Below are 26,802 nucleotides of genomic sequence, written 5' to 3'. Positions count from 1 at the left end.
GACACACTAAATACTGAAAAACTTGACATGTTTAGTTATTGAGGCGTCGGTGTAAATTTCTGTTAATGTTTTCTATTAATATCTTTTTCCTGATGCTGAAAATGAATAACTTGCACTTCATGGCTGTTTCAACTGCATATGAAATAAATTCAGTGGTCCCTGACTTTTAAACAGTACTGTAAAGTTAGGAGTGTGTGGTGGGTGGTGCTGTCGTCTCAGAGCAAAAAAGGGTCTGGGTTCGATTCCCTGGCTGGGTGACCAGGGTCCTTTCTGTGTGGAGTTTGCATGTTCTGCCCCTAGGTGTGAGTGTGTGTGCCTGTCCTGTGATGGACTGGCGACCTGTCCAGGGTGTTTCCTGTCTTCTGCCCAATGAGCGCTGGGATAGGCTCCTGCTACCCAGGAGGATAAGCAGCTTGGATAATGTGTTTAACACGGCTAATATTTCCAGATTTATGTATTGTTATTGCTACCTATGACCTCTGTATGCCTATGGCGTCTAATATATCCGTGTGTGCCTGCAGTGTCTCTCTGTCTTTAGACACAGCAGATCATTAGTCTCTTTCAGTGTGCAGATATAAGAAATGAAGCTATTATCATTTTATCTCCTCATCCTTCATCCTCCATATGAGCATTAATATTCATTCAGTGTGGTCTGTCTGTGCCAGCAGTCAGAGATAATAAGCAGGTAGAGGAGACGGTTCTGCTATCACAGATGAGGCCCTTCTTATTCAGGCTGAACACGTCATTGCTGATTACATATACACACACTTTGGGGTTTTCAGCTGCCTTAAGAAAATTTCAGAGTAAAATATCAAAAATACCTGCAAAAGTTTTCTTAACGTAGAACAGCTATTTGCTAATAAGTATATATAAATATACAAATACAGTATTGAGCAAATGTTTTAACGACCTGAGAAAATTAGACCTTAATGGTACTTAGTAAAAATTTATTTGCTCAGAAAAAACACACACACACATATATCTGTTGTAGGATCAAAACCTTGTATCTCCAAAATGATACCTTTACAGGAGAAGGAAAAAAAAAATCCTCTTTTTAATGTAAGTCAATGGAACCAGACATTTTTCCAAGTCATTTTGGGTCATTTCTGTTGGTCCATTCATCATGAAATTTACACACAATATATAGGACTATGGGTATTTTCAAATTATGTCAAAAACTGAAAAACTACAAAAATGGAAATATGAGGCTTTGTTCTGAAAGCAGTGATATATATCTTTTAGATTTTATGGGTTTAATGTTTTTTTTTTCTCTTTTTTATATATTAAGCAGATAAATGCTATGTTTCAGTGTATTCCCTATACAGGATTATTCTCACTTAGAAAATCAAAGCATGTCATTTGAAAAGGGATGCCCAAACGTTATATGACCGTATATCATCATTGTCACAAAACAACCTTATATCTCTGAAGTGCTAACTTTACAGGAGAAGTAAAAACCTTTCCTAACTTTGAATGGAAGATAATGGAAATGACTTTTTCCAAGTTTTTCTGATCATTTCTAATGGTCCATTCATCTTGAAATGTTAAGGCATTGGTTAAGGGCAGCTGGCCTTTTAATTCTGTAAAAACCACATAAATGGAGGTATAAAGTTTTGTGCCAACGCTGAAGAGACATAAGAGACCGTCATTCTTTTTTTCAGTCAAAATGACCATTGACTCTTTGACGCAGTTTTCTTTTCCAGTCTACTGTTGAAAGCACACACTGAAACTATTTTGGCCCCAAAACTGCTTCAAACACCATTAAGCATCTTTAGAATCTATTCATATTTGAACTGTGTGTGCTTCTAAATATAATTCATAATGATACACAGTCTCTTCTACAAAGACGTAGCAGATTTAAGATTTAAATGAAACTGAAACGAGCTTAGAGAAATGAATGATTTAACAGTAAACTCAGTTAAAAGCTATGTTTTTGACTTTAAGACTCTCTGAGGCTCAGAAAAACTGAACAACAGTCTGATTAATGCTGTAAGGGAGAGAACTGCACAGGCCCAGGGCCCTCATGGAAAAACCTCCATCCCCTTCAGTCCTTCATTTAGTCTGAGGCATTTTAATGAGCTGCTTCTCTGAGGACCCGAGAAGCCCATTACTGGAACAAAGCTCCACACGCTTTTCAATATATATATAAACATGAATGAATCTTTCAGTGTCATTAAATATTTGACATGTTGCTTTTTCTCAAAAAAAAAAAAAAGGTCTTTAACTAAGTTTACAGGTTTCTGCAGAGGGCACCTGTAGAGAAGACTTAAATATGTCTGGGAATTAAAAAATTAATTTCTGCAAAATCATTAAGCTTGTATTTAAACTCAGGTGTTGAAGTAATGCTATAGTTTTATTGCTAAATTTAGGTTGTTATCAAAAGGGCTAAATTCTTGCCCAACAAAATATTGACCAATCAGCATTTTTCCCATTGGTTAGGACTCATGAATCATGAATTCTGCTTGTGCTCCGACTCAGACCTAAAAGCCTTCATGCAACCTCGGCTGTTTGAGGTCAGAAAAATGGATGTTCACAGAAAGCTAGCACTAGTTTAGCTGCTGTATTTGTGTACAAAGGTCATAGAAACTGTTTACACTTCAATATGAAATGTTTACTTGTGATTAATGCATACAGTTTCATTAAAATGAAATCTTGCACCAAACAGCTTCACCTTACAGTTATAATTTCTTGTATGACTGTTTTTTTAATCACCCGTCTGTAAAGCACTTTGAGCTGGCAAGAAAAGTGCTAAAAATATTTTTTTAATTCTTATTAAATTATTAATTACTGAAGTGTCCCAGTGTGTTTGGCAATATCATAAACAAATAGCAACACAAAATCATGTTTAAGAAGCTCCTTGTTCTACGGGCACAGTCATGTTGTAATGACCTGATGGAACAGCACTTCTGACTTTCTGAGTGGGACTTATGAGTTGGAGGGATGTTACTTTACAGGTTCTAATGTTTCTGAAGGCAGGTTCTACAGTAGATTTCCTTATAGGTGTGCGTTGCTTCTACTTCTCTACTATTTATGATCTTTGTGGTTTATGGACCATGTAAACACCACATGATGTCCTTCTAAAAAAGTGTTCAGCTCATTAACGCCTGACCCTGAGCTCTTTATCGCTGTTCAGCTGTGCGGAGAGCGTCCAGTAAATCATATGAAGCTCACCCAACACACACACACACACACACACACACACACACACACACACACACACACAGTGAAATATGATTAGTGTAAATGACAAGAGTATTGATCTGTGTCTCTTGGTCTGCTACCAGGAGTTACAAACAGAGACAGAAGCTGTTCTTAAAGGACCCAAAGTGTGGAAAACAGATTTTTTTAAATAAATAGAATTTGATGTAGTATGTAAACATTGTTAAAGTGCTTCATTTGCTCCCCAGCTTATATATGGAAACTAAACTGCAAAGACAGCCTGTTTTGAAAATATTAATGTAAAGATACATAAGCATTGAAAGTGGACTTGTGGGAAATAAAATGCAAGAAAAATGTAGAATATGACGTGACCTCTGATGCATACACTAATCTGCTGTCCTGTGTGAGGGGATGCATGAGACGCTGACCCTGCTGACCTCTCAACTGGAAAATAATATGCAAGACAAATGTAGAACATGGGCTCTTTAAAGTCAGTGCTAATAGGAAATCATAGCGCATTGTCCCTCCATACTGTATTTCCAAAACATGGTACCAGGAAGGGACTCTGAACTGGCTGAGTGTTTTCTCCCGATGATGGGCTGGGCTGGTGGAAGGGGGGCGTCAAACACAATATTATTGTTTCCCCCACCTGCTAGTGCATGTTTTAGAGGCAGGAAAGGCCATTCTATTTTGATGGGACATTACAGACAAGAATTTAGTCATTTATAGACATGTGGTGACATTCACAGCATTCAGTTGTATTCTTGCTGTGTGTGTTATGGTTTACTTAGCTTGAACATTACTGCAAGTTTATGCTGTAGTTTTGTTTTGCTCTCTCCGTCAGGTTACGTTCTCAGAGCTGATCCATGAAAGAAGCCATGCCAGTCCTCTCAGCAGGTGCAGGTAAACACAAACAAACACCATGTTCTGATCTTTCTGCCTGGCCTCGTCTCTACTGTCTGTTTCTGTACTATACAAATAACAGTACAAATGCAAAAAAGTAGGAAAGACATATTTTACAGAAAAGCTTCCAAAACTAAATATATCACATATATAAGTGTTTAGTTGACCCACTCTTGATCTCTACTGCCACTTTAACTCTTCCATCCTTCTACTCATAAAACCAACCAGTTACAGCTGCATCCTCCCTCCCTAAAAGCTGCAAGTCACCACCCAAACTCACCTTAACTGACTTGCAAATATCTTTCTGATGAGATATTTCTGAGTCTCAAAACTCAGTTCATAAATATGTTGAAAGATACTGTTGCTTCAGATCTGAAAACATCCACAGGTGTTTCTGTCCATCCTTCCCCTGAGAGAAGACAACTCAGCACTATGAGTCTGAAAGGATATGTAGCTGTCAAGAAGCTCTTAAGCCAGGCATACACTGTGTGATTTTAGTCCATTTTTAAACCCGATTTGGTCGGAGCCGACTGAATTTCATGATCGGGCCGAATTTCAGCTTCATCCACTGTCGTTTGCCGTGCAGTGTGAGAGGGGAAACGATGCCTGATTAGCTGCCCAAACGAGCTCCAATTGAGCAGTCGGACGATCGGATGGATTTCTGACATGTCAGAAATTTTGGTGGCTTGTCTCACAGTGTGAGCAGCCTCACGAATTGATTTCTCACACCCAAAACCACAAATAATCACAATAATGACTTTGCCCCCTACTGTCCTATGTAGCATACTAAGTCTGGCTTCTACACCTAAATACTGCACTGTTTGTCCAGTATGGAACTGTGCACACATGGGACTAAACTTGGGAGATGTGAAAAATATCTCTGCAGATTTCTTTGAAAGACTGAAAGCAAGCCTCCTGAAAAGGATAGATGCTGTAATAAAGGCAAATAGGGGACACATTAAATACAGAAGCTTTTGATGTATATTTTGTCACTGAGGTGTAATTTTCTGTTAAATATATGTTTGCTGTTTTTTTATATAAAAATAAATAAATAAATTGCACTTAATGGCTGTTTTGACTGAAAATTATAGAAATAAAGTTTATGATTTCTGACTTTTGCACCGTTACAAACACATGCACACTAATCTGCTGTCCTGTTTGAAGGGTTGCATGAGACGCTGGCCCTGCTGACCTCTCAGCTGCGTCCCGATGCCAATCACAAAGAGGACATGGTCTTCCTCAAAGATGTCTTCAGCGAGAAGAGCCTGGCCTACCTTATGAAGGTGTGTGAGCAGGTGTGAAGTGAACAATAAGCTGGCAGGCCACCTACAGTTTACTGAGCTATTCATTCTGACTCGTGTGTGTTTGTATCTGTGTTCCAGATTCATGAGAAGCTGCGTCAGTATGAGAGACAGAGCCCCACACCTGTGCTCCACAGCGCCTCCTCTCTGGCAGAGGATGTAAGTGACATTATGGCTGCATTCACATTACAGGGATAAGGTGGCACAAATCTGATTTTTTGGCCTAAATGTGAACATAGATCTGATGTATTCAGAGCCATGTGGCTGCAAAAATCTGTTCAAATTAGATCTGGAACACTTTTATGTGTGGTCCACTTCCATATTTGTGGTCTGTTTGTTTTTGTTTTTGCTGCACAGGAACATATATATTACTCCTCATTGTCTGGTGGTGGCAGCAATGGTTTAATTTGAAGATGACGTTGTTAGTTGTTAGTTAGTGTCTGTAATAACTGATAAAGCATGAATGCATCTGGCCTTTTTGCCTCATTGTAAACAGTTGAGAGGAAATAATCTGTGAGGTGAAATGTGGATTACGCATGAGATGTTGATTATTAATGTGCACATGCATGTCTTTTTAAGGCAAAGGCCTATTCATATTAAAGGGCCCATATCATAGACAAACATTATAAAACATTCTCGCTTTTTTGAAGGAAAGGAGTTTGATGTGGTATGTAAACATTGTTTATGCAGTTCATATATGAAAACTAAGCTGCTAAAAAAAAGCCAATTTTGAATTTACTGTTTTTGTGATGTCACAGAAACCAAGACATCCACAGTCATATGCAAGAGTTTGGCCATCTCTGGTCAAATGACATTTTCGCTTAGAAAAAGCTACAAAAAACATATGTGAACACATCCTCTACAGAGAACACATCTGCACATTCTAATGCACAATTATTGTTTATTTGGCAAATTTGACCTTTGACCTAAAAACGTTATGGTACATTTTATATCCTATGTGCTTATTTTTTTCAATTTAGTTCAATTTAGTAAACAAATGGAAAATGTGCTCTAAAATGTTCAGAAAAACGCCTTATTCAAGTGTCTTCTCTGTAGAGGAAATGTTAACCTAAGAGCATAAAAACAGCCTGCTTAATTGTACGGGATACAGCAATGCTTGAAAATGGTCATGCAGAAATGAATTATGATTGTTTTTGGTGCATAAAGCCACACACATCACAAGTGAACGAAAGATATGCATGTAAATAAAATAATATACAGGACAAGTAAGGATATTGGCCCTTTAATGACAGATATGGTTCAATGTGAACAGCCAGAAAGATCTGACCTGAGCAACAAATCAGAACTAGTCAAAAATAAGCAGTAATGTAATGTAATGCGAATGTAACCTTTGAATCCTGCTCTGCCCAACAGCAGAAAGCATATGGATTAGATTAACACTCTGCACTTAGATTATTAGACCTGAACACCTTACACTGTAATGCTATCTGAGATCAATCACAGGAAGTCAGAATGGCCTCGCAGCAACCAGAGGCATTATAAAAGGAGGAGAAGGCAATTAAATAGTTATATGAAATATGAATGGGAGAGCTCATAACTCTGTGTTACAGACAGCCCAGTCCTTGATTAAAAGAGCCAGTATAGCAGTAGGTGGAATAACCTTAAAAATGTATTTTTTGTGAGTTATTTGATGTTTGACAAACTACTTATACATTTTTTAGGATTTTACCTGTTATTTCAAATACACTGGCTATCAGTCTGAGGTTTAAATCTGTGTGTGCCACAATTGTTTGCACCCCTTCATTTAATGTTTTGTTCAGCCTTCCTTTGCAAAGATAACAGCCCTGATTTTCTCCTTTAACGCTTAATGAGACTGGAGAACATATGACAGAAGATCTGAGCCAATCCTCCAAACAGAATCTCTCCAGATCCTTCAGATTCTGAGGTCCACACTGTGGACTGTCCGCTTCAGCTCAACCCACAGGTTTTCTATGGTGTTTAGGTCAGACACTGGGGTGGCCATGGCAAAACCCTAATTCTGTGCTTAGTGAAATAGTGTTGATTTTCTGGCTGAGGCAGTCAGATTTAGATTTTGGTCTCATCTGACCACAGAACACGGTCCCACTGAAAGTTCCAGTAAACTATAGGCACTCAAGTTTGTAGGTCCTTGACAGCAGACGCTTAACCCACACAAACAACTTGTGGTCATATAGGTGGTGTTTGATTGTTGTTTGGGATACATTCTGACCCCAAGACCTACTAATGTCTGCAATTCTCCATCTGTGATCCTTGGAGATTCTTTGTCCACTCAAACCATCCCCCTCACTGTGCATGGGGTCATATAGACACATGTTCTCTTCCCAGCAGATTCTTAACATCTCCATTAACCTTCTTAAACATTGTCCTGATAAGGGAAATGGGCATTTTCAACTGTGTACTATTTTCTTGTAGCCATTTCCTGATTTGTGCAGCTCAACAACCTTGTATTGTTCATCATTGCTGTTTTTTTCTGGTCTTTCTAATAGTGATGGATGACTGAGGGAATTTGGCCTGTGTTTCATCTCATATATATTCCCCAGTGAATCAGAAAGTCATGGCTGACCATTTAGGTGTTCCTAATCACTCAAGTGAACTTTAAAACATAAAACATGAAAGGGAATGTACAATTACATTTCACTGTTAAGACATTTTAAGGGCCAATAAATAAAGGTTAGACTTTTGCTAATATTTTGAATGAAAGATCAAAAAGAAAAAGTAGTAAAAATATTTTTTACAGCTAATTTTGCTCATGATTAACAGGGGTGCCAATATTTGTGGAGGGCACTGTGTGTCTTATGACCTGTCTGTGTGCATGTGTGTGCAAAAGAGCAGAGATAATTCATCAGTTCCCCTTCTGTTTGGCAGGTTGCTGAGGAGTTGCAAAGTGGCCCCATGAGTGTGGAGGAGAAAGAGCTGCTTCACTTGCTGACATCACCTCACTTACGGGTACATGCACCCTCTAATGCCCATAGGGAGTATCAACCACAGACAAAGTATGGCAACTACAGTAGACAGGGCTGCTGTCCTTAAACCACCCTTGTGTACCAGCTTACCATTTTAAAATTCTTCAATTCTTCACTCTCAGAACTACATGACTTGTGAGTTCGGACATGCCTTTAACATATGGTCTTCGTTCAAGAAGGTAGAGATGGACATTTATAGGAGGTTAAGGGTTTCCCTGTACGCTGAATGTAGTTGATCAGCCAAGACATGTTTGGTGTCCAAAGTTTGTTTTTCTACTAGAGCTAATGTAGTTAGCATGTAGCTTATAGCCACCAATTAGCATTGTGCTAAACTAATGCCTAAATCATCACACGCTTACCTCAAACTTTGTTTAGTTGCTAAGCATGTAAAGATTTTGGTCTCACAGCTTATACAATCACCATAGAGAAGCACAGCCCAAAAGAATTGGAGCAGCAGCACATGAGCCAAAGCTCACCATTCCTAAAGCCAAGCAATGACCAGAGGGGGTTAAAGCCCCCCCCAGAACTGGAATGTGAAGCAGTGAAACTGCATTCACTGGAGGGAATGGGGCTCCAACCAAAACATTTGGGATCCAGAACTAAAATCCAGAACTAAAATCATCCAACATCAGTACCTGACTCCACTCATGCGCTTGTGGCTGGATGCAATGAAATCCTCACCACAATGTTCCAACATCTATAGTAAAGCCTTCTGAGAAGAGTAGAGGCTGTCACTGTGGCAAATTGGGGACAAACTCCCTATTAATACCTTGATTTCAGAGGACACTGTGAGTGAGCAGGCATCTGCAAACGTTTGGACATATAGTGTGTATTGATATGATTTTCTGTTGTACTGTCTCTTTAAAATTAATAATACTAATCCTGAAGTTTAAGGGGCTAATATTCTCTATTCTCTCTCTTTCACTAGGCGGTTCTCTCAGTTCATGACACAGTGGCCCAGAAGAACTTTGACCCTGTCCTGCCTCCTCTTCCTGATGACTTTGAGGACGAGCTGGAGGAGGAGTCGGTCAAGATTGTCCGCTTGGTCAAGAACAAAGAGCCTCTGGTGAGAGATGGAGAGAGAGAGGAGTGGAGTAAGGGATGGGGCTAAGAAAAAAAGGAGATAAAGGGATTGTTTTGGCAAACAGAAGTGGATTTATGAGCATCAAGCCTCCTTTAGCATTTCGAAGATTCAGTGTGACTCATTTTTACTCTGATCTTCTGAAGTGTTTGAAGAATATCAGGATTATTCAAATGACCTGATTAGACAGATCTGATAAGAAATGTCCTCCGTATGTCTATGTTTTTGTCTTTGTCCATCTCTCTTGGTCTGACTGGCCCCGTATATGTGTCCTCCTCTCAGGGGGCCACCATTCGGCGTGATGAAGCCACAGGAGCCGTCATTGTAGCACGTGTTATGAAAGGAGGGGCTGCTGACAGAAGCGGTGAGTGGTACTATGATTAAACTGCAAGAAAATCACATTAACCACAGTGTTTCCTTTACCCCAAATACAGCCAATCAGCCAAAAGAATGTACACCAATTAGCATCATGCAAACTACTTGCCTACATTATCATACTTGTCTCTAACTGAGCTGTTAAGTACTTGCTTAGTTGCTTTCTGACACTGTTTGACATGCTGTTACCTATAAACAGGCCCAGGTCATCAAGCTATAGGCCCCTGGGCACAACTTTTTGAAGGGCCTCTATCATGCCACCTTTGTTAGTGGTCAAGAATTTGTTTATGATATCATGTGTTACATGAGGGCTGTGCAGCAGCAGTACACAAAATTATAATCAGGTTCTAGAAATAAACCTCATGAATCAATTACTTGTGTTATCCAACGCCCTACAGTGATACAACAATAGCAAGACTTGCGGCAACAATGGTCACTCTAGGCGCATCCAAAAACGTCAATGTGTCTCAGTCATATAAATATTTCTCTGTACCATAAAACATTAAGAAGGCACAGGGGTTAATATAAACACAACCACCAGTGCAACAATTGCAATCGGACAGCTAAGATGCACACAACGATGAAGAAAAACAACAGCACCAAAATTAAAAAGCAAAAACATAAAGCATCCTAAGCTAAAGGGGTTATGATACCGATCACTCACATGTTTTTAATATCTGAAGCTTCAAATTTGAAGGACATACAGAGGCCAGCTCACTGCTTAGAAACTTGAAAGCTTGACCAAAGTGAAGGCAGATAGTGTTACAGTTGCTTAGCAGTGATTGGAAGAGTAAATGAAGTGAACGCTCCTTTTTCCCTGTCCAACCAGTAGAGTTTCCCCTGCGAGTCAAAACAGCTGTTGATTTTGTCATAATTGCTAGCGGGGGCCCCCCAGTGGCTCAGGCTCCTGGACATGCGCACTTAAAACCAACGGGATGATCTGCGCCTGCTTTTAAAAGTGGAGAAAAAATTACGTTTCATAGCTAAAAACAGTATTAGCACCAGTATGGAGCCTGAATTTTCTACTATCACTGTAATCTCTTTCAACAGGCCTCCTAGTGGCAGTTGCACTGGTGGAATTGAAATTGACTGGCATTTGAGATGGTTTTCAGTAATATAATTCATTACAATATTTTTCCTCGCTATCAAATTAACTAGGACACTGTAGCCTCTCTGGGTGTGAATTGTTGTGACTCTGTATTGAGCTGCTAGTGAGCAATGAGGGGTTATTGGAGTAAAAATGCATAGTTCAACAGAGGGACCTCCAAAACAGGTGGACATGCATTTTATAGCTACTGTAAAAAAAAGGTTAAGCCCCAGAACTTTGCTAGAATATCTGTATTGTGCTTAGACTTTGACCGATAGAGCCTTTCTGCTTGGAGAGTGACAATCTCATGAGATCCTATGAAAAAAATCAAACACAGTAGCCAACCATGTGACCACAGCTGCTCCCAGAATATGATCTATCAATTGTTTGTCTTCAGGTTTGCTGCTTTGTGTGTGTCTTACTAAAAATCCACTCTGCTACTAAACCTCAGTGAGAGTGTGTTTTATTGGGTGTCTCTGTCATCGATCGTGATCATCATTCCTCCCCCCCCCTCTCTCTGTGGATCTCCCTCTTCTCTGATGTGCCATTGATCTGTTGCTGAGTGTGTGGAAGGCCTGATCACCGCCAATAGACAGAGTGCATCATGTTAAATCTTACAGCAGTTCAGCAGACTGTAAACCTGCTCATTACCGCCATAAGTGTACGGGTACACATTCAGAGCCGTGTGGGAGTGAAGTAGCCTCACCAGATCAGTAAATCTGAAACCAACTGTGCTAAAAGGCCAATCACAAACCCAACATAGACCCTCAAGGGCCAAAAAAATGACTTTGTTTTTTTTCCACTCCATGCAGCCCATATTTGGAAACTTATATGGCCACAAAAACAGGCCGTTTTGAAATAATCATGGTTGTGATGTTAGCAAACCATGACCTGATTTTCCTATTCTGCCACTTCCATTTATTTCAGTTAGGCTCCCATTTCCCTCAACATTTATTCTTCAGCCTTTTTATTTGGAAAATTCTCCCATTTACATGTGAAGTGTCAAAATTGTAAAAGAAAAACAAGCAAACAAATGAATAAATAAATGATACATAAACAAATCACAGTATTTTGTTCTAATTGTTCTTCAAAGTGTCTTTTGTATAGCATATTTGTATGTATGCATGTAAACAAACAGCCAAAACATGACTTTTTGGTTAACTAAGCTAAAACTTCTAAATATTATATGCTGTGATTTTACTCACTGCTCTAATCGTCGCCCTGCTTTAAACTCCGAACATGAAGCTAAACACCCACAGCTCAGCTCAGTGAGACTCAGCAGCTGCACAAATGGCTAGACTGACCTGCTGCTGTGTCAGTTAGCCAGAAAATGTCATTTAAAAAGGAAATATTAAAGAATAAACAGACAGCGGCTGTAGATAATCAGTTTTGTTCAGTTTAACCTGTACACATTGTTTTCTTCTATGCTGGATATTTTTTCCATGGAGAAGTCAGAGCCAACTGCTGCTGCGTTTCCATGGCAGTGGATTTTAGATTGGTTCTTATCATGTTATCGTCATGTTAAAGTGACGTATGCATGGATTTGTGGTGCAACCAAATTTAGTAAAAGGATAGTTTGATTCTAACTAGTGTAACTAAGGGCTTAGTAAAGATTTTACATACAAACTAAAGTATAAACTTACGCAAACCTGGCAACTCAGTCCTGCGGTATGTATGAATGGTCGATGAATGTACTGACAGGTTAACATGTTGCTTCATTGAAAAATCGATTTTATTAATGTTTCCCTTACCACAACAGTACAAATGTAGTCAATTGGTTGTGATATGTTTCATGATTGAAGTTAACCACTGAAATTACAAGGCTAATGAATTTAACAAGTAATGGAAGCTAACAACCCACCATTTATTACTGCAAACCTCTTGAAGAGAGCTACATCTAATGACGTAGAAAATCACATGTATATACCACAGCTATAGAGATAAGAGATAATCTCTTACCCTCGATGTGCTCTCTGTTTTGGGACAGGTCTCGTGCATGTAGGTGATGAACTGAGAGAAGTCAATGGCATCTCCGTAATGCACAAGAGACCAGATGAGATAAGCCAACTCCTGGTATAACCCTCATCTTCATTATCATGATTAAGTACCGTAATCCTTTTTTGCAGGATGGGACTTACTTTCTAATCTATTCTCTTCTATTAGTCTCAGTCTCAAGGCTCCATCACCCTGAAGATCATCCCAGCTATTAAAGAGGAGGACAAGCTGAAAGAGAGCAAGGTGGGTGACAGTAGTACTCTATTAAAATCCCTCATATAGGATGGCACAGCTATTGCAGAAGGCTGCGGATTCACTAAGTGTAATTTCTGCAGGTCTACATGCGGGCTCTGTTTGACTACAACCCACTGGACGATAAGGCCACGCCCTGTCAGGAGGCAGGGCTTCCTTTTAAGCATGGGGACATCCTGCAGGTGGTGAGCCAGGATGACGGTACCTGGTGGCAGGCGAAGAAAATGGGAGACAGCAACCTGCGTGCGGGACTCATACCTTCCAAACAGTTTCAGGAGAGGTGAGATGAAGTTTGCAACAATTGTCATTGTCCCAGTTTGGTTCGGTTATGATTCAGTGGAATGAATATGATTTTGAATTGCCATTAGAAGAAGTGAATATGATGAACCCAAACCTGCTAAAAAGGCTAATGATGATTAAGGTCTTAAAAACCCAGGCTTATTACATGCTAAGGCTTATTATTCAGTAACTACAGGTAGTTCAGTGCAAACTGGCTCGGCTATTCTTAAGTTATAGAAGTGTGTAATAAAGGTTTAGGCCCACTTAAACCCCCAATTTAAGGGGTTAAAACCTACTGGGGACTGGCTAGCATGACCCCCTTTTCCTACAATTAACCTGGCTGATAGGAGTGAGGCAGTGAGGTCATGCTAGTCCCCACTAGGTTTTACTCATTGTTAGCCTTTTTTGAACTGTTCCAAGTTCAGTTCTGATTCATTCAGAAAAGGTATATTTACAATTGTGAAAAGTTGTGATTACCATTAGAAGGTGAATATAATAATTAATCAACCCAAAACTGCACACTTACTGAAACCTCATGGGGACTGATTAGCATGACCTCACAGCTTAAACACTGTATTAAACAATTGTATTAAAGGTGCAGTGTGTAATATTTAGTGGTATTAGGTGGTGAGGTTGCAGATTGCAACCAGTACCCTTTCTTCACCCCTCCATCATGTTTCCAAGCGTGCAATAGAACCTATGGTGGCTGTCATGTTTGCACTTCTTTGACAAAGACGATTCACCCTCCTTTGCTTTTTCTTGTGCTAAAAATATGTATAATCCTCCATTTGTCAAACATCTCACAACACAAAATGGTTAGCCAGTGCTGGCAGCAACCACTGAATCTTTTTCTTTCTGCATCTTCCAACTGGTGCTCTAAAGCCACCAAATTCCAGCTGGCACTTCAACATAAGAATATAAAGGCATTTTCTGGAGGCAGTGTTTGGTTTGTCCGTTCTGGGCCACTGTAGAAACATGGCGGCGCAACATGGGGCCCCCTGTTGGAAGAGAAGCAGCCCCTATGTAGATAAGAAGGGCTCATTATAAGCTAATGAAAGCACAAAGATTTGTAGTCACATACACTGATGAAAATGTTGTATACTATATTCCACTTCTGTTAATAGATCCCCATAAATCTTACACACTGCACCTTTAAACAATTATCAGGTGAGTAACCTAGCTCAGCCTACAGGACAAGTGAGGTCATGCTGTCCATTCCCCAGATTTCAGTTGCTGTTCTCCTTTGAGTTCTTTATTCTTTGTAGTCAACTATCATTGTACCAATTTGGCCATACAGAGAAGTTCTGATCGTTTGTGCTAAAATGCTAAAAGGGCTAATGGTGACTGAAGAAAAGGTTACAATTTCAGATAATGTATGCATAATTCATGCATGTGATATTTAGCATAACTGTTAAATATCATTGCAAGAATGATATCTAGGTTACGTATTAGTGTTAAAAGCCTAGCTTATGTAGCCTATTGAGGCTAAACAAAATCAAGACCAGTAATTAGGCTGCAGAAAAACGTTACAGATCTGTACAGGGTTATGAACTATTATGTTTAATGTAAGTCATCAACAGGACATCCTGAAAGGAACTTGTTCATCGTGCTCAATGACCTGGATTAAACCTGAAAGAGGTCTCTCTGGTTTTCTTACCAAACCTAGTTCTCCCACAAACACCTACTTCCTCGTCTCCCCTTCCTGCCCGTAACACCAACCTCTTTCTCATTGTCATTTGAGCTTCTCATTTCAGACCAAGACATTGCCTTTAAGCAGCTGTCAAGAAATTAGTGCTATCAGTGCGGCAGCAGTATGGCTCTGTCTTATTCTTCACTTGCTGTTCTTCTCTTGCCTTTGCTTTCAGGCGTTTAGCCTACAGACTCAAAATGGGGACTCTGCAGAATCCCAAATCCCCCCAAAAGCCCGTCTGTAAGTAGAATTGTTCTTTTCCTGTTCTTGTCCTTTTTCATATTTTAGCATTAAAGGGGAACTCCACTTATTTATCAAAATGTCCAAATTATTAATCACCGAACGGTAAACATGCATTTAGACTGGTTTGATGTGAAATAATTAATGATAGAGAAACTTACTGACTCATGTTTTCTAACAGTGGTGGTGATGTTTACATATACATGATGATGAACACAAATACAGCCATTTTATTTACTATTCAAAATGATCAGTGTACCTGCACTTCCATTCTGAGTTTAATATATTATGATGATAATGATAAAATAGTGGTAAATCTGAAAAATAAGTTTTGTTTTGGGAAATATTTTGCCTCTCAGCAGCCTGAATGTACCTCTCTGCTATGAATGGATTTTTACAAAATATGTTTTAGGCAACAACATTCTCTCAAAACTATCATAACAACATCTCAGCAAATTAAAAACAGCTCTGACTCAATATGTTGTATTAGAAAGGAACAATTCGTGTACAACCACTCTGAATTATAAATGAAATAATATGATTTAATTATGAAAACATTTCTAACAATGTTTAGAATTCTCTTTTAATAAACTTAAAGAGGAATCCCTTCCATATCTGGTTTGGCCTAGTGTTTTTTGTGTGAATCCACAACTAGTAGTGAATATTTCCAACAGTTTATGAATAAATTTAAATAACAGAATCTAACAGATGTAGTTTCATAGAACTGAATAAACTATAACTATGTGTAGAATAAGGCCTGGCCAGCCTCCAACAACATGTAAAGATAAATATTTGTGTGATCATTATACTTAAGTGTATTTTATTATTGTGTGCTTAAGTGATGCACAGATCTTAGTTGAAACCAAAACTGAAATTCAAGACACACTGGGTCAAAAAATGAAACCGAAAGCAGAAAAATGCTGACGATAAGTGAAACCATGTATAAAATTAACTTAATGAAAAAACTACAGTATTTATCATGAAATCCTTGACAGCAGAGAGCAGCTGGTCATCCAAGTCAATAAATTTGATATTTATTTTTAGTTATAATTCACACTTTAGCTCTGAACTGTAGCTACAGATGGCATTGGTGTGCTAGCAGGGGCTTCCCTTTCTGCTTCTGTTTTGCTGTATTCTGCATATCAAGCAGGACGTTGTGTTTTCAAATGATGTCAAATCTGTAATGGAGAAGCAGCCTCTTAATACTCGACATGAACAGAGATTGTACATTGTTTGTCTAGTGTCCCATATAGAAACATGAAATAGTCTCACACAGCTGCTATTTTCACTGTTGATCCGCTGCTGCTCAAACTGTTTGAACACGCAGGATAGCGAAGGGAACAATAGGCCTCATTCGCCAATATCTTTCCTAAGTTTCTTCTTAAATGTTTTCTTGAGAATAGTCCTAAGAAAAATCTCTGTCAGATTCACGACGTGTTCTTAAACTGCAGGATTGTTCTCATCTTTGTGCTCTTGAGTGTGCGTAGATTCTGTTTTTACCTAAGAACAAATCCCAAATAAGAAATCACTGGTGAATGTCAGAATCTTTGTGAAAATTGCATAAGTGGGTTTTAAGATGAAATTTCGGTAGCACTTTCTATGAATGTCACCTTTGTAAGCATCTATAAACACATTTATAACATGTTATAATGCATTCATATTCATTAAATATTCATTAAAATTAATTACACTGAATTACACTTTATAGCCATGTTTATTATACATTATGAATTGTTAATATAATGCATTATAAGTAGTGTTAATAAGATGTTATACTGTCAGGGCCAAAGAAGTCAGTTCCAGCTTGGAGAGCGTAAAGTAAAGACAAATGTATAGTTTATTTACTTACTGAGATTTCCAGTATTTTATTTCTCACTGTTAGTGCTGTCAGAGCTGCACCTTCAGGGCTTCAGTCCTGAATATTCAGATGCTCCAAACAGGCTGTCCAGCCTAGAATTGTTGCTACAATGTGCTTTTCTTAAACAGCGTCTCACTTTAAATGTTACATTACATCACAGCAAACCCCATCAGCCCCTCCCCTGGACATCACTGAGTGTGAAGTCACTGTGGAGTGAAGGCCTGGAGAGGGAGAGGCGAGATAGTAGAGCGCTGTCATTGTCATTTGTTTCCTCACTGGTTCTAACGTCAAACACTAGAACCCTTCACTCTGTAATACTGCACTGCACTACACTACACTACAGTAATGCTAATCTCTGCTAGCATTCTATTGGATATGCAGTGTTAAGTTAGTGCCAAGCTAATGGTGGTGTACATTGACATTTGAAGCCCGTAATGTGCTTTATTATGTATGTTTTAGTGTTTCAGTAAATCCTTCAGTAAATACTTCAACTTGAAGCCTCACTCTTAACACTGGAGGAGGCTTTAGTACAGTACGCTTCACTACTTAGAGCGGACAAATACAACTTATGAGCTCTTATAATTTGTTATGAACAGTACATATAATGTATTATATTAACAATGCATAATGCATAATAAGCATGGCTATAATGTGTAATACATTTTTATAAATATTTATAGCTATGTTTATAATGCCTTATGAATGCATTATAACATGTTATGAATGTGTTTATAGATGCTTACAAAGGTGACATTCATAGAAAGTGTTACCGAAATTTCTTTAATGAGAACAGTTGGTGAATGAGGCCCATTGTTGTTTTGTTTATTTATTGTGTTTTTATTCATTTCCATTCTCTCTTTTGGCTGAAAACTGAATGTGCCACTTTTGACCATGTTTGTTGGCTGAGATTTGATGCATCCCTACCTTCCTATGTATGTATAACACAGCTGAGCTCTTTATTGAGACTGTTATGGCCGAAATGTTAGATTGTTCATCTGATTTTTAAATACTGAATAATAAACACTAAAAAACGTTGTTATCAGCCCATATTTTAAGGTCTGAGTATAAAACACCACAATTTCTCTCAAATCAAACGAATACACTGCATATAAAGCAGTCAAGTGAGCATTGAATGTCTGCCTTGTGCTTCACAGCTGCTAATCTGGACCCAATCAGATTAGACTGGAGAGAAAGCAGCACTTTAGTAATACATCCTCCCCCTCTCGCCTTTGCTCACTGCAGCACAGACAGTCGTAACCTCAGTTTTACTTTGTCTGCTGTGATATAATCAGCCAGAGGATGAGAATATTTATGTAATTTCTATAATAATCCATAATTCCAGCAGCATGCTCTTAAAGGCCTAATCCCAGCCTGCCAAAGAGCTGGCAGCAAAAAACAAATGGACTTGGTGTAATCTGTCTTCTTTTTTCTTCTTTTTTTTTGCACTAGATGACCAGGGATGTGAAAAAGGTAAGTATGCTATAATGTAGTTCATACAAACATACAGGCACAAATACACACACAGTTCATGATCACCACGATTAGGAAATGAGAGCAGTCTGTCACTTAATCCAGCTTTAATGCCTCTTCTGTTAGTCAGTCTGGACAGATATTCCTCCTGCTGCGCACGCACATACACAAACACAAACACAAACACAAACACAAACACAAACACAAACAAATACACACACGCACAGCTGAATACAAGTACTGAGCTCATACAGTGTAATATTATGAGGACTGAGCGTAACGGCTGGCAGAAAGTGCTTAAGAAGCACTTAGACTGTTGATATTGTGTGGAGATTATTGCTCAAGTGCTCAAGCCAGTGGACTGTGGCGATAGCATCTAATATTTATACAAAGGATAAATCTGATGCTAAAGTCTGATTGGCTGAGCCACTAGAAATGTTGCTGTAAACCCTTAATATATAAATATGACTGTGAATATCAACTGAATTCTGTAATAACGCTCATGAGATAATCTTTGATCATTATGTTGCTTGGCAATGACAACAACAATAACCTATATTAACAACACACTACTAGTAACAAACTACATTTCTTGGTAAAAGACTAGTTTATTGTGATTGTTATGAATTTGACTCAAACTTATTTTAGACAAAAGTTCTTCTAACTCACATTTTAGAAGTACTCACAGTTAGGTGAACAGTACAGTGTAAGTTGAGATTTATTTAAAAAATAAAAAAACACTATGTGGTCGTCTGGTTTTAGACTGAAATTGCTTTACTTTTTTGTTGGATTTTTGACTCAGTTTAGCCTGTTTTTTACAAATTTGGTAATTCCCATCCATAGACTAGCTCTCCCCCTGCCTCCAGGTTGTGGGTTAAGGGCTTCCCCCTCCCTGACACCTGACCTTGGAGGACCATCATTTCACCAGGATTTGAACTCATGATCTTTTAATGATCAAGCAGTGAGATTGATCTACTGATGATCAGCCACTCAGACAGGCCAGTCTGGCAACTTTAGCCCCCACACTTTCTGCTCCCTGCACCTCTGTTTTGGAACTGCAGCTGCACTTTCAGCTTTCTGTTGCTCTCTGAGTGTATAAAATGTAAGCAGGTTCAGCTCGTGTCTTCAAATAATGACTTTGGCGCCCAAACAGTGTATGATACGTCTAACAAAGAGCCATTTGAGATTCAGCGACATACTGTACATAGTACAGTATTTTTGTGTAAAAGTCCGAATTTCATAACTCACATAGTGCGTTTTGTATGGAGTAAGGAGCCATTTGGGACTCAGCCATGATGTTTGAGGGTTTCTAAAGACATCGTGCACTGCCTTCCATGCCCCCCATGTAATAAAACACAATGTATGGTAGCTACTAAGCCTCTCAACCACTGTGCAACATCATATCCAAGTTTAAGAGTGTGGTCCTGTGGTTCTGCAGTTAGACCCACCTCTGCTCTGGAGCTGCTAAATTACCGAAAGAAAAATGAAAAAACATCAAAATGTTTAATTAAATCTTAAATTGTAATTTAAGACGTTTCTTTCAGTAACTTCATATAAGCTTGTGTTCTTTATCGAAGCACTGATAATGGTCTCTGAGTATTTAAAAGGTTAGCAATTTCAGCCCATAAGAAGGAAATCCCACTGAGTAAGCTTAAACTGTATTATTGGACTAACTGAGATAAAACATCAGTAAGCGCAGAACCTCACACTGTGCCTAACAACACTTAATCGTGGTAAAATCACTGTAACACGCAGTCTCTCTTACTGCTTTGATACACGCTGGCTCATAGATTCAAGTGGACCCTGTCCACACTTTACCATTCTCCTATCATCCTCCTCTCTTTTCCTTCCTTCCTTAACTCTACTGCTGATTACTCTAATATTTCTCTTTCTCTCTCCATTCATTCTCCTCACATTCTATCTAGTTTATCTGTTTCCAAGAGTTTATTACTGATTAATTGAGTCTATTTTTTGGTTTGGCCTTTAAAAATGTATATTACTTCATTAAAGTAAGCCGTAGTTTACTCAATCAGTGATATAATTTTGAGTGACAGGCCTACTGTCCATTAGCCTTTAGCTTCTCTTAACAACAGTAGCTAGATAATAATAATAATATAATAATATAATACATACAACAGCTTTGAAGTTTAATTGATATCTGTCATACTCGTTATTCTAAAACACCAAAGTGAAAATAAAACAGTAAAAGGACAGAGTATCAGTTTAGCCAGAATTAGTTAGCCAGTCAGCTAATGGCTGGTTCCTCAGGGTAAAGGCTGAGTTGTGAAAAGCAGAGATTTCGGCAGGTTTTGCGAGGCACATTTTCTTTAGTTCATTTGAAAATGAATGAAGATGATGCATTGAATAAAGTCTGGTCCTCATGTGTGCTGTTAACTTCACATCTCTCACATCTCATCAGGGCTAAAGTGTTTTGGAGCTGCTCTGCTTTAAATGTTTTTTTTTAGAACTGAATCTTTTAAATTTAGCCAGGCTTTCTTTTGATTGGTTTATGAGCCAAAACTCACATTTATTTTTGCTCTGTAACAGTTATAAATAGTATAGTAGAGAAGTAAAAGTGCTTTAATTAAAAGTAACAGTGGTCTGATTTAATTGTACCATTACAGGGAATAAATGGACACGGTTGCCTTTTTAATTACATCCACAGAAAATGAATCAGAGCACAAACCTCTTCATTCAACATGTTTATGATCCCAGTTTAGACATTTGTTTGTGCCAACAGTTACCATAGTGACATATGACAATCACACCTCCCTATAGTACTGTTCCACACTCTACCAGATGGTCTTTCTCTCTAACGGGCAGCCCCTTCCCGGTATGGCTGCTGCGGCCTGCTGAAAATCCTCTATAGTACTGACTGTGCTGCCTGAGAGTGGGTGACACTCACCCAACCCAGTGGATCAGCATCGTAACAGGAACATCACAATGATAACATTGTCAAATCACTTAAGCACAGTACTGCCCCATACCTGCTGCCTGCCTACCTGTATATGTGTGTTCCCCTGCCTGTGACCCCTCCCCTCCACCCCATTGCTCCCTTCCTCTCCTTCGCCTCTCTTCTTCCTCGGCTCATTCCCTTTCTCTCCCTGCTTGCCTCCCTACAGACGACTGTGACTGTGAGGGCTATTTCAATGGACACTACATAGGTGAGAGCCTGCATGCCTCCTCCGCTCCCGACCACCCACCCACTCACACGCCCACCCACTGACGGCACTGACTGTTTCAGAGTGCGCTGCCTGCGTCCCACATGCTGACCCGCCGTTCAAAATACACTGACCGTGTGTGCTTGGTTCTGTGCCAGATCATGAGTAGTAGCAGCAGGTGCAGGAAGGGTCAGGTCACGAAGAGAGCAGATGGTGAAAGAGGGAGCATAAGGTGAAATAAAACAATATGGGGAGGTTATTTTACTGCCGAGAGGCTTTCAGATGCAGACAGGCAGACTACTGTGCAACACTCAGAAACAACCCTTCATTTTTTCCGGTCAAAACGCCCATCATGTACAAGTTATTCAGGAGATATTTCTGAAAATCTGTAAAAATAAAAAAAAACACAAGTTTCCAAAACTGGAGTTTATAAACAACATAGAGAAAATTGGGTTCCCAACATCCGTGCAAGACCTGGTCGCTTAAAGCTGTCATCTTTGAAAGGGAGGAGAAAATCAAGCTCCACTCTTGCTTCAGATCTGGAAAAGACACTTCTGTCCATCCATCCACTGTGAGAAGACAACCCTATTAGTCTGAAAGGATGTGTAGCTCTTAAGAAGCCCTTACTGAGAAGAGACCACAGAAAAAAAGAAGAACTTTTGCAAATCAAACAAAGAAGCTGCTGGTGTTCTCAGAACTGACTGACCAGAACTGACTGAGTCCAGACCTCATCATTGTTGAATGTGTTTGGGATCACTTGGATCGTCAAAAGTAGAAAATGCAAAACCAACTTCTAAGACTGAACTTTAGAGGTGTAAAAAAATATATACCTGCAAATTCCTTTACAAAAAGGAAGGCAAGTCTTCTATAAAGAATGGAAGCTGTAATAAAGACAAAGAGTGGACACACTAAATACTGAATAATGATCAGTGGTTCAGGTTTCTGTGTAATTTTCTGTTAAATATGTTTTATACTTTTTTCCTGACACTGAAAAAGTGAATAACTTGAACATAATGACTGTTTTGACTGGAAATCAAATAACTGGAGGGTGGTTTCTGACTTGCACTGTACTGTGTGCTTGAATGTAATATGTATCTATGAGAAAGAAGTAAGGGAATGTGGGTAGAGATGTAAATTGTAAATACCAGACAAATGCTCTCATTCACACTTCTGTTTCACTCTGAGAGAGAGTGAGAGAGAAAGTGTCACCTCTTTCTTAAATGTGTTACAGACAAGTCTGTCATATTAGAACCTCATTTAGTAAATAGTGCTAATATGGCTTCTACTGTGAGAGCGAGAGAGAGAGAGGGGTGTGAGAAGCGTGTCTAGGTGTTCACAGCAGACGGATGTAAGGAGACAGGCACAGACATGGGAAGCTGTCTAACAGCAGTTTTCCTGTCTCACATCTTCCAAGGTCACCTTGACACCATACAGTCCTTGTTCCATCTGTATGACCTGTAAAGATGCAGGGAACAGCGCCCTCTACTGCTGAAAGGGAGAGCTGTCAGTTCAAACTAGTTTTAGAGAAGTCCATAACCTGATACCTGGGGTTAAAAGAATATAGCGGTTAAAGTCAAGAGATCCAAAGTAGAGGTGCTACCAAAGGCTATTAATATGTATGTACCTATTTAATGTAAAGAGAGAAGTGAGTGTCTATTGAAGGTTACCAAGGTTCTATGATTAGGGGCTCAAGAAGTACAAATATAACAGTCCATGAAACTCATAAAAAAAGACTTTAACCCCTTAAAATACCAAGTACATACTAAGGTTTACTATTCAGTAACTACAGGGACTTCAGTGCAAACTGGCTGAGCTATTCTTAGGTTCTAGAAGTGTGTAATAAAACTTTGGGCCCACTGGCGGACCCTGGCCATTTAAGGGGTTAAAGGGGATGCCACCTTGCCAACATGCAGAGTATTCTGATGTGAAATGATGCACTGTAGAGAAACTTAGTGACTTGGAATTGTTTACAGTGGTGGTAGTAGGAACTATGGGTCACAATAACTACAACACAAATATAGCCATTTTGTTTACTATTCAAAGTGACCAGTGAACCTACTTTTGCCTTCTGAGTTGTTATGTATGTAATGTTGATGAGGTAAAATAGTGGTACATCTGACAAAGTACATTTTCTTTGGGGACTATATTACCTCACACCCTGTATGTACCTCTCCACCATGAATGAATTCAAAATAAACAGGCCAAAACTTTAACCCTTCTTAAAAACTATCGTAAATCAGTGTCTTAAACATCAGGCAGCAGATTCATAAGCATTAAATGGAATAAATTTCTGTGAGGGAGATTTTAGAGGCGTGAAATATTTCAGACATTTGGTTCCTGTCACCACCACTGTGAGCAGTTGTGGCTCTGTAATTTTCTCAACAGTGGAACATTTCACATCAAACCACTCTGAAAAACTTGGTTTAAATCCCCACAATTCAATTATGATGAAGTTTTGAGAAATTAGTGGAATTCCCCTTTAATACATCAAAACAAAAAAAAAATTTAGCCCAGTGTGTTTTGGTACAGGCTTTGATCAGAGATAGCATCATATGTGTCATGTTGAGACGTTACCCTCTCCTCCTTCCCTCCTCCCTCCATCCTCCCGCCTCTGCCTCTGTTGCCCTGTGCCTTGGTCCATGACCCTTTCCCGCTGACCTTCACCCCAAAGCCACCGCCAAGGCTGCTGCCCCGCTATTGGCCGCTCGTCACACTCCGCCCCGCACGATTGGCTGCTCGTTCACTCACTGGTTTAAGTGTGTGATGGCTGATGTGCGTGATGGGAACGCTCTGCCCTTTACAAGTGACCTGGGGTCAGGCTTACCATGCCAGCTATGTAAAGATGGTTAGATTGGCCTAAAGGAGATGATACAGGGACAGGTTTTGTTCCCAAAGGAAAAGTCAGATTAAGGTTAGAGAAAGATGTCTCTTTTGTAGTGCTGGACATATTCACTGGTCACTTGGGAAAACCAGGACCAGGAAAAAAGGCTGTTTCAGAATCTGTTATGTACAATACTGTGTAAAAGTCAGAGACCACCATTCATCCATTTATTTAATTTCGAGTCAAAACAGCCATGAAGTTCAGGAGATATTCCTGAGGAGATTAGATATAAGGTAATCCATAAAGTCCATAAGAAAGGAAAGAGTCAAAGGAAAATAAGGGAAAAACAAGAGTTAAAAACATAATGAAAAGATATAGACGATCAAGATCCATTCTTCCTTTCTGTCTGACAAAAAAATTCAGTTTCTGTCCATCCTTTCACTGTGTGAAGACAGCCAGGCACTATGGGTCTGAAAGGATGTGTAGCTGTCAAAAAGCTCTTAATGAGAAAAGGAAACACACAAGAAAGGAGAACATCTGCAAATGTTCTAGAAGGTGTAGGAGGCACTCTTTGGGTAAATCTATTAGTTGTAGGGTTCCCCAAGGACACATGTTAGGGCCGCTGTTTTTCCTTTGTAAGCTGCAAGCTCATGTGAACAGACAAGAGTACTGGTAAGCGTACATTAAGTAAAGAACCTTTGAAAGTTAGTAGAAGGATGTCTGAGAACAGGTTGTCACTTCATTTGGGGAAAACAGAATCTATTCTGTTTGGTACAAGAACAAAATTACAAACATCTTTAGGTTTCAAGGTAGTTGTTGGGGAAACTGTAGCAGCTAAGAATTCAGTTAATTGTTTAGGATGTACCTTGGACAGTTGTATATCAGCAGGGGTTCAGCCAGATAAGATTTTGACTAAGGTTAACCAAAGGATTTGTTTTCTTACCAGAATTTCAAGGTTTTTGGTAGGAAAAACAATGGCTACCTTGGTGGGAGTTTTGGTTCAGTCTTATTTTGATTATGCTTGCTGTTTTTGGTATGATGGTATTTCAAAGTACATTAAAAATAGGCTTCAAAACTTATTTGAAACCTTGCTATGCGAACTCACCTGGAATCGTCTTATTATGAAATGCATGGGTGGTTAAACGTCCAGGACAGAGTCGCCTTGATAGGGTTGTGTAGTATGTATAAGATTGTACATGGGGCTGTTCCTCAGTGCCTTAAACATTATTTTACTCAGGTGAAAGATGCTCAGTTATTCTACCAGAAGGTGCTCCTTGTTTTAAAGGTAAAGTGGGTAGGGACACTTTTAGGTAGGTAGCAGCAACTTTGTGAAACTGGTTGCCAGGAAGTTATTGTTAATATTGTATTTTAATTGGTGCCATGCTTGTGATGTTACATCTGCTGCCTACTCTTGGATGTGTTTAGTTCAGGAACCACAATAGAAATAAGTCTAAATAGATGTTCTGTCTTATTACCAACTGTTTCTGTTTTTCAATATATGCATTGCACAAATCAACCAATCAATCAGTCAAACAAAAATCTGCTGGCATTCTCAGAAGAACAGACTGACCAACTGAGTCCAGTCCTCAACAGCACTGAATGTGTTTGGAATTACTTGGATTGCGAGAAGCAGAAAATGCAACCAACTTCTAAGACTGAACTTTGGAGGTGTGGGAAAAAAAATCCCTGCAGATTTCTCTGAAAAACTGAAAGTAAGTCTTCTGAAATGAATGGACGCTGTCAAACAGATAAAGTGTGGACACACTTAATAGTTAATGACCATTTTAACTGTAAATGAAATCAATCAAAGGTTGTCTCTGACTTTGGCACAGTACTGTAGGTCTGATGTTTTCTGGGTAGGACCAAGATTAGGTTAGTGAAAGCAGACCTCAATTACAGACTGCTGGCCTAGGGTTGGTGTTGAGGGCAGAGGGTGGCCTGTGCGCGAGTGTATAGTGGTCTAATACGCGTTGTAGTCTCTCCGAAGTGTAAAGCGGTGGCGCCCTCCTGTGGCCAGGTGTTTTCCTGGGACTTTTATTCAGGTACAGTCCCTGTTCACTCCACTCAGGTGCCACCACTAACCCCTTAAAACAGCTGTGCACTTCACTTTCTTATAGATAGAATGACAGATTATGCTTCCACTGAGACTCGGCTACGTTCTAAGCTA

The 26,802-nt window shown here is 39.3% G+C and overlaps 1 protein-coding gene across 1 annotated transcript in view; it reads left to right on the top strand.

Annotated features, from left to right (window-relative positions):
- mpp3a (membrane protein, palmitoylated 3a (MAGUK p55 subfamily member 3)) overlaps positions 1 to 26,802 on the top strand; it is a 47,288-nt gene that overhangs the window by 8,847 nt on the left and 11,639 nt on the right. The window contains exons 2-13 of the mRNA XM_036590431.1: positions 4,004 to 4,062; positions 5,227 to 5,345; positions 5,445 to 5,522; positions 8,229 to 8,309; positions 9,255 to 9,392; positions 9,690 to 9,771; positions 12,857 to 12,942; positions 13,033 to 13,107; positions 13,200 to 13,396; positions 15,261 to 15,325; positions 18,633 to 18,653; positions 21,776 to 21,817. Coding sequence (XP_036446324.1) covers positions 4,026 to 4,062; positions 5,227 to 5,345; positions 5,445 to 5,522; positions 8,229 to 8,309; positions 9,255 to 9,392; positions 9,690 to 9,771; positions 12,857 to 12,942; positions 13,033 to 13,107; positions 13,200 to 13,396; positions 15,261 to 15,325; positions 18,633 to 18,653; positions 21,776 to 21,817 — 1,021 coding nt within the window. The 5' untranslated portion in view covers positions 4,004 to 4,025. The remainder of the gene's footprint in view (positions 1 to 4,003; positions 4,063 to 5,226; positions 5,346 to 5,444; positions 5,523 to 8,228; positions 8,310 to 9,254; positions 9,393 to 9,689; positions 9,772 to 12,856; positions 12,943 to 13,032; positions 13,108 to 13,199; positions 13,397 to 15,260; positions 15,326 to 18,632; positions 18,654 to 21,775; positions 21,818 to 26,802) is intronic.

The sequence above is a fragment of the Colossoma macropomum genome, unplaced genomic scaffold (assembly GCF_904425465.1).
Source record: "Colossoma macropomum unplaced genomic scaffold, Colossoma_macropomum, whole genome shotgun sequence".
Classification (NCBI taxonomy): domain Eukaryota; kingdom Metazoa; phylum Chordata; class Actinopteri; order Characiformes; family Serrasalmidae; genus Colossoma; species Colossoma macropomum.
The sequence above is the reverse complement of the archived record's forward strand: the minus strand, read 5'-3'. Positions and strand labels throughout refer to the sequence as shown.